The 8452-nt window shown below is 35.9% G+C and overlaps 1 protein-coding gene across 2 annotated transcripts; it reads left to right on the top strand.

Moving 5' to 3' along the window:
• The first annotated feature begins 823 nt into the window (after positions 1–823).
• Positions 824–7198, top strand: zdhhc11 (zDHHC palmitoyltransferase 11). Of its 2 annotated transcripts, none has more exons than XM_028471100.1 (11): positions 824–1075; positions 1593–1811; positions 2701–2879; positions 2972–3073; positions 3167–3291; positions 4850–5005; positions 5099–5214; positions 5646–5695; positions 5775–5838; positions 5944–6022; positions 6460–7198. In XM_028471100.1, the coding sequence occupies exons 2-11, from the start codon at positions 1593–1595 to the stop codon at positions 6600–6602; spliced, it is 1233 nt and encodes a 410-aa protein (XP_028326901.1). In that variant the 5' UTR covers positions 824–1075; the 3' UTR covers positions 6603–7198. The 2 variants fall into 2 exon arrangements, with proteins under 2 accessions (XP_028326901.1, XP_028326900.1); XM_028471099.1 differs by having other exon boundaries at positions 5772–5838.
• The last annotated feature ends 1254 nt before the right edge of the window (positions 7199–8452 follow it).

The raw sequence follows: 8452 nt of genomic DNA, 5'->3' as shown, positions 1-8452 counted from the left end.
AGTATTCCACTTTATCGTAAAGGATTCAATGATTTTTCATTTTCATTTGTGCTCATGAGGAGATCAAAAATACGTACTCGAGTCCCCAAGTTAAGCCCTTTAGTAAATCTTTTAATGAGACACTATTCTGAATAAATAAAGGTTAAACAACGAAATAATTAAAAATGCAATTAAAGGGAATAGAAAAACACACCTATATACAAACACGTATCTTATGCATAATACAAATGTTAATGTGTGATTGATGACCTGACAAAACCTTTACCCTTGATATTCGATAATCCTTGTAGTCTAAACATTTTATTTATTTATTTATTTATTATTTTACCATCATTGGTCTATTTAGAGCACATTTATGATGAAGCTACCATATGTGGCATGCTTGTTCTTGGAAGCAAGTTTAAACTTTTGCATAATAACATACAGACAGTAAAATGCTTCCCCCGCAAAGCTCCATCTATAGCCCAATGATTAATCCTCACATATGATAACCATCTATGTGTTCCTGGGGAAGACCAAAAGTGGAAATTACATGTTCTCCCCAGGTGTGTGTGTGTGTGTGTGTGTGTGGGTGGGATCAAGCCACTAATACAAACCCTTGTGTAAATTAGTTTCATAGATTTGAATAGGATCTCCTTAAAGATGATGTTTATCAGATTTATCTTGGATTGAATAAGGCCATCAACCTTGCAGTGTTGCTGTTCCTCACAGACAGTGTTTGTTCATCCACTCTGTGGTGGAGAGGAAAAGGTGTTGGAGGGAGTCGCGCGTGCGCAGTAGCGCCGTTGCCATGGTGCTGCGACCTGCTGAGTGAGTTATTGCTCAGAAGTCCGACACGATAGATCGTCCTTCTGTCAAATAAACTCACAGACGGTGGCTTTAGCGTCTTTCTTTAAAAAAAAAAACATATCAACCGTTTTTAATGGTTTCCACTTGAAGTCATTTTAATTTGGCGTCATGGTTTTATGTCTGTGACGCGTCTCCAAACATTTTACTCGATGTTTTGCGGTGGAAATCTTCGTCCTTATTATCGGAGAGGAAGAACATTGTTTTGACTCCATGGTGGCTGAATAATGTAAGTTATCCTCCATGTTTCATTATGTGTCTTATAACTTCATTCATGCATCTTACTGTACGAAGAAATGTTGTTTAAAATTGTAATTGACCCATATTGTTCCTGTTGGATGTTGTTTTGTGGTTTGCAGATTTAAAGTGATCCTTTGACTAAGGAAGTGGAAATTCAAATTATGTTCATAATCTGTCAATAATTTTCTTTTTTGAAGCAAGCACAAAACATTAAAAACGTATGATGATGTAGCCTATTTCTTTGAACAAATCAATACATTTTCAATACATTATATATATATATAGTTATGTAACTTTGTTGTATTTGGGCCTGTTATGAAATTACTTTTACAATTAAAAAAACAATGAAACCACTGGAGCATAGCTTTTAAATCATTTATTAAATACATTCTGTTTATTTATGCTCATACAATGTGATTTACCTGTCGTCATCATCATGTCCATTTCATATCTTACACCATGTGTGCACCCTGACCTCTCCTTATAATCCACTCCCACCCATCCAGATGAATTGCTTCAGCAAGAGGTTGAGAAGAACGGCTCCCATTCCAGGAAGCAGCCACAATGACCTGATTCCCTCCACACCCCCCAGGAGAAACGGATGGTCATGGCCTCTGCAGGTTTTCCAACTCATTGGATGGCTCGTGTACAGTTACATCGCCATCGTCAGCTTTGGGATCTACATCCCTTTACTGCCTCCACCATGGAACCATGTGGCCTATGCCGTATCCTTGACCATTGCTGTACGTGTCCATAACAGCCACTGCCATAGCTGACCATCATGTGTGCAGTGTATGAAACAATGATGTAGTTGTGGTCTGTCTGTATGGGTACTTGTCACGGCTAAAGTGACTCTACAATCAGTCGACTTCTTCTTACCCGTTGCACACTGACTGTATACAGTCAACAGTGCACGCTAGCTAGTTTTTACACAACCCCCAATACAAACAGTCCTTGTCTGCTGGTTTTTCTACTCACACCAAAGATACAGCCGTCATTATTTAGTGTTCATATAGAGCAGGGGTGTCAAGATCATTTTAATTCAGGGGCCAAACACGGATAAGTTTGAGCTCAAGTGAGCCGCAGAAGTGGGAACTCAAACAATTTATATATAAATCATCTAAAAGTATGTAGTGTATGTAAAATCATTTGGGGGTTAAACAGGATTCTGGAAAATAAGGTTTCTTTCAACAATTTAAAAAGTAAAAATGACTTCCATTGTGTTATAGAAGCATGGGAAACCTGGAAATCTACTTCCAAATGAATCTGTCGAAATGTTTTAATGAAGTGTAATATTTTTCATGGATGCCAATATTTATGTTTGGATATGATAGGTATTTAAAATGACTCCCATTTTGATTGACAATTCCTATGAAAAGTGTAATTTTGGAATATTGCCAAAATTTCCCAGTTTAAGTTGAAATTTGCCAGATATTCTACGCCCCTTTGATATCCACAACTACTGTAAATTATTTGGTAATTCACACTGTTTTTTGAACTTTCTCCTGTGGGCCGATTTGGATGTTTTGAAGGGCCGGATATGGAGCCTGTTTTTTTCTTTGATCATACTGTGACATCGTTCTAATGCTCAGTTCCCTGACTGGTTGAATTCAGCTGACTGGCTCTAGCTTTATTGTTCACTTTCTGGCCCATATTGCTGCGGTGACCATCGATCCAGCTGATGCCAGTGTGAGAGTCAAACACTCCTACGCCAGTCCCATGCCTCTGTTCGACCGGACAAAACAGCAGCACGTTATCCAGGATCTGCACTGTTATCTCTGTGATGTCAATGTGTATGTATCACACACACTCATAGTAAAATGATGTTGTTGCACATGCATTAGAAATGGAATAATAACGTAACATTCTACACGTTCTTCATTAGCGGCCCAAAAGTAAAACACTGCAGTATTTGCAACAAGTGTGTGGAAAGCTTTGATCACCACTGCAAATGGCTGAACAACTGCGTCGGAGGGCGGAACTATCGGCAAGTAAAACTTTGGACAAACAAATGTTCTTAAGCCTTTGATGGAGCTGCAGCCTAAAGCTAACATCTTGCTTTGTGTGCTATTCTTTTCAGGTTCTTTTTTGTAGCGATGTCCTCTGCCACAGTGGGAACAATTTTGGTAATCGTCGTTGTCTTGTTCGTTTTTATTCAGCATTACTTGGATCCGCACATTCTGCGGACAGCACCTCAGTTTGACAGTGAGTTAATATGAAGTGACTTTTTAAAAGTGACTCAAAACACTGATATGCTTTCATTCAGTGGTTCTAAGCTGCGTTGGTTTCGGAAAAATTGTTACATTCTCAGTCTTATTTTTTTTTAAGTGTTTTGCAGCTTGAAGCTGAGATAGATGAAATGTACAGAAAATATTTATTGATAAAAAAATCCATATCGATCAGTAAAGTTGTTATCAAAAATGTTCATTACTACCCCATCGCAACAGAATTTCAACAAAATGGGTTAAAAAAAGTAACCTTTATTTATTTTTTATTTTTTTTTAAGTAGAAATTGTGACTATCTTCTTCAAAACTCATAAAATGAATTAACATAAAATCTGAAATCTAGTATTTTAAAGAATGAAAAATTTTCATTACTCCCCCATCTCAACAGAATTTTAACAAAATGGGTAAAAAAAAGGAACATTTATTTTTATTTTTTTTTAAATAGAACTTATGACTATCTTCTTCAAAATTTGTAAAAATAATGAACATAAAATCTGCACTCTTATATTTTAGAACAGTAATAATAAATATGTAAATATATCTCCTTGCCCCCGCCTGTAAATATATATATATATATAGCTTCTGTTATTGTATTGCTTATTTATTTTATTGCACTATTTTTCGGGGGTCTTTTGGGTTTTTCTGTGTGTTGTGTTCTGTTGTCTTTTTTACTGCTGATGTGAGCTGTCATGAAGGTAAATTTCCCCACTGTGGGATCAATAAAGCTATTTATCTATCTATCTATCTATCTATCTACTTATTTATCTATCTATCTATCTACTTATCTATCTATCTATCTATCTATCTATCTATCTATCTATCTATCTATCTACTTATTTATCTATCTATCTATCTACTTATCTATCTATCTATCTATCTATCTATCTATCTATCTATCTATCTATCTATCTATCTACTTATTTATCTATCTATCTATCTACTTATCTATCTATCTATCTATCTATCTATCTTTTCCCCATTCTCAATGTTCTGCAAGGCCGTTTTCTCCTTGACGTCACGCCATCCCCTAGTTTAGAAACCACTGGACTATTACGTGGTGTTATTAAAAAGAACAATAAAAATATGAAGTGTCCGTACGTACTGTAAGTAATGTGAATAGATTGCACTTTGTTGCATAACTAAATTATCTTCATAAAAAGCAGAACTCTTCTAAAAAGACGCCCGTTTTGATCCAGACTTGTGAGTTGAGAACTCCTGCTTTAGTTGATGGCAGTGGCTATCCGTACGGTTGCCGTATCAATATACCAACATTCTATTTGGCCATTTTGGGTCACGTGATAGGTCAGTCATTGGCCAGTTTAGGTTGCGTGACTAAGACTAAACCTTACCCTAAACCTAGCCCTAATCCTAAAATTTGTTGCGATATTGGGTAATAACCTAACCCTGAGACGCTACATAGTTGTACTTTGGTAAACGTACCAATAGCACTGGGGGTTGTCCGTATGGCAACCGTACAAATAGACACTTTCTTAGTTGATTGTGTTGTTAACAAAATAAATGTGTGTTGTCCTCTCAGGTTTGGTGGGTAATACTACTTGGTTGGTATTTTTACCCTTTGCTCCCATTAAGACCAGTTCAGCTGGGCTTCTCATCATCGCCTTTGTAACAGTCATGCTGAGCATCACTTGCTTGCTGCTGATTGGTCCTCTGTTAGTCTTCCACCTCTACCTCCGTACGTAAAACAAGATATTTAGTGCACTCCTAATCTTCTCCTGCCGACAACACACAAATTGCTAAACTTTTTGATTTGTGGTCTTCTTTACAGTTTCTAAAGGCATAAGCACATATGATCATATTAAGATACAACGCCAAAAGAAAGCGAGGAAGCAAGAGACACATTTAGAACCCCATGATTCAAAACCCTACGACAAGAGTCCACAGGTGAGCCCTGCTTTTTTATTATTCATCTGTTTTTCACCTTAAAGGTATTGAGGATGATGCTAATTTGGCTTCAACTTCCGGTTGATCATCAAGACTATTGGTCCTCCTAATTCTCAATCATTCTGATGATCCTTTGAAAATTGATTTCCACTTAACGGTGGGTGGTGGCGAGTCTGACATAGTGGGAAAAGTGCACATCTTATTTTGGAAGGTAATCTTGTATGACTAATGCCAACTCCAACTTGTAAACAGAGCTGTGCACGAGGAAAACTGGGCTCGTGCACGCGCTCTCGCACACGTAGGTGTTCCCTGTTGAGCAGGTTGAGTGTTGCACATGTGCAGAGGGCGTTTCTTTTCTAAACTTCGGGAAAATCGTCCTCTATACCTTTAACATTGCGTATAAATGCTTGTTTTTTTTCTTCGTCCTAAAGATCAAAGACAGCCCTGTTGACTGTCAGTCAGCGTTATCACATGGTTCAAGGTAAAAGACTGATCTCACATTGTTGAATTGAGTTTGTGGCATTTTTAAAGAAATTAAAGGTATTCTGGGTTTTCAGCAGCTCCTGCCAAATTGACAATGAAGCCTCACTTGCAGGCCGGTTTTCAGAATCTGTCTGTGCAGAGGTAACAGTTTAATGCACTCAGTTTGATTATTTACAGTAAATCAAAATTGTATTGAAATTGCAAATTATTATGAGGTTTGGTTTTTTTTTGCATGTTTTTTCACAGATGGAAAACTTTCAGAGATCATCAAAAAAGGTTAAAAGTTTCCGCAATGGCTCGACAACTCACACGCAGAACAGGGAAAGTAAGTATTTATGTATATTTACATTGATCATTGTTATGTACAAAAACTCTGCTAAATATTTTTATTTATTGGATTATTTATGCTAAGAAAGACACATCAGGTAATTTCCCATTAATGAACAGAGTTTTCTTGAACTAAAAAGCAAGTTTTTTATGCTCTGCGTAGATAAACTGAAATAATAATACATTATGTTTGGATTCAAATAGTTCATGAAGATCATGAATAATAATAATAATAATAAGAATGAGAATACATTTTATTTAAAAGCGCTTTTTAAGAAACTCAAAGACACTTTACAGGTTAAAACAACAACAGCAAATAAAGTTATGAAAACAAAGAAATATAAATCAGTATAAAGAAGTCAGGATTAACAATCTCCATCCATCTGATCAGTGTGTGTTCACCGTTTTTTTTTTTCTTCGCCTTTTACCTAAAAGGGAACAAGTCAATGAAAACTATGGAAAGTTGGAATCCAGACAGCAGTGAAGAGGCTCAGAGCAGCAGTGTGAGGAGCAGTGAGAGTGTTCCTCGTGTTCAGGACCCTCTGGGCAGCTCCGTCATGACATCAGATTATTCCTAACAGTAGCTGATTGATGAATGCCAGCTTCTGAACGTAACTCTTCATACAGTACATGTCTTGGATTGGACACCACACCCACTTTTTTAAATGGATTTTAATGGATATTTTAGTTTACAGACCCGGAAGAAAAATATTTTAGCATTTATTTGCAATGCTGTTCGGAACCAAGAAACAAACTTGCTATCGATCATCTTCTTTTTTTTTTTTTTTTTTTTTTTTTTTTTCTCTCGATCATGTTCTTGGTTCTGTTAGCAACAAAACAAAAGTCTGTTTTCTATTCATGTATCAGTGCACCAGTCTGTTACAGGGCTGACACAGAGAATGACAATCACAAACTATTCACATCTACACACTGCAGTCATTAACATGCAAACGTCCCATGGAAAAGTTCCCTTGTGATTTTTTTTTTTTTTTTGTTATTCTCGCTTGCTTGTAATTTTTATTCTATTATTTATTCACACACAAAGTTGTCTTAATTTTTTAGGATTAAAAAATGTGTTTTTCTATTATTAAGCTTGTCTATTTATAAGGTATACTATACTTTTACCACTGGAGGGGCTTACTTTTTTGTTTAGTAGGCTACTTCATTTTTTATTTGAGGCTTCTTTTTTTTTTTTTTTTTAAATATGTCAGTATTATTTTTTAAGCCATCTGTACATTTTAGAGGTAACTATGATGGAATCTATGTATTTGCTAAATTACATTTTATTTATAGCCTCTATCCTCAGTATTTATTTTCATTGCAACAAAAGTTATTGTTGCTCAGTCACATTTAGCTCTCGATTTTCACATTTTGTAGTCTGGTAAATTCCAAAAATAAATGAAGCCAGTTTCTTAGATAAACTATTATGGAGCAATGTATACAAAAATGCATCCGATTGATGTAAAGAAAGGGTTGTAACTAAAAATGTGAAAGAAAATTCCTAATTTCTCAAAGTCAGTCACTAATAAATGCTTTCAATTCCAAGCTTCCATTGTTTGACTGGTTTTGATGTTTGCCTCAAATGTTGAGTGTCTATGGGATAAGTAACACCAAACCCTTAAACAAATAAGGGAGGAGATGTTTTTTTTTTTCTTTTCTGAGTTGATGCCTGTATTCTCAAGCTCATAACAGACAAAGGTAGTATTAGTATGTATGGACATGGACTTCTGTTGTCAAATACAAACTAATATAAGAAAATTGCATTTAATACGCTAAGTGATTTCAGTCCTAATCCTTTTATCAAGGATTGAAGTTTTTATTGTTATTTTACAAATGAGAACAGTTGTGCCTCAGAGACAGCAGCATACTAGCTAATATGAATAATTAAATAAATACAAATAATAAGTAGATGTGTAGTAAAAAAACAAGGTAGAAGACACACACAGGACGACGAGGTGATGAGGATGTGTAGCATCATCAGATTTTAGGCTTATTGTTCATCAGTCATATCTATGTATATATATTTTGTCACGTGATGGGCTAGATCAGTGGTTTTCAACCATTTCAGCCCGCGACCCCAAAATAAAGGTGCCAGAGTCTGGGGAGCCCCACTGTATCTGGCACAAACATTGAAGAACAGTCATGTGGAGGCAGGGCCATCTATAAGGGGGGGGGGGATAAAGGGGGAGAGCTTTTTAGGACCCATCCATAAAGTCAGCAAAATGATGGTCCATTGTTCTATGAATCTATGACAACCACATTTATTTATTTTTCTGAATAATATCCACTGTTATCCAGGAAGTTTATTATTGTAGTCATCTTAAAGATGTAAATCCTTGTTTTAATCAGAAATGTGTTAAAAGTGAGCAAAAATGGTGGAAAAAGTGGTGAAATGGGTTTTTAAAAACCACAGAAATTGATTAAAAGT

This window comes from Gouania willdenowi, chromosome 16 (genome assembly GCF_900634775.1).
Source record: "Gouania willdenowi chromosome 16, fGouWil2.1, whole genome shotgun sequence".
In the NCBI taxonomy this organism is placed as follows: Eukaryota; Metazoa; Chordata; class Actinopteri; order Blenniiformes; family Gobiesocidae; genus Gouania; species Gouania willdenowi.
The sequence above is the reverse complement of the archived record's forward strand: the minus strand, read 5'-3'. Positions and strand labels throughout refer to the sequence as shown.

Excerpts from the sequence above, each read along its gene's own strand:
- zdhhc11 (XM_028471099.1), top strand. The coding sequence starts at position 1,593 with ATGAATTGCTTCAGCAAGAGGTTGAGAAGAACGGCTCCCATTCCAGGA. Across the intron at positions 1,812-2,700 it reads GGAACCATGTGGCCTATGCC|CTGACTGGCTCTAGCTTTAT; the intron begins GTATCCTTGACC and ends GGTTGAATTCAG. Across the intron at positions 6,023-6,459 it reads TCACACGCAGAACAGGGAAA|GGAACAAGTCAATGAAAACT; the intron begins GTAAGTATTTAT and ends TTTACCTAAAAG.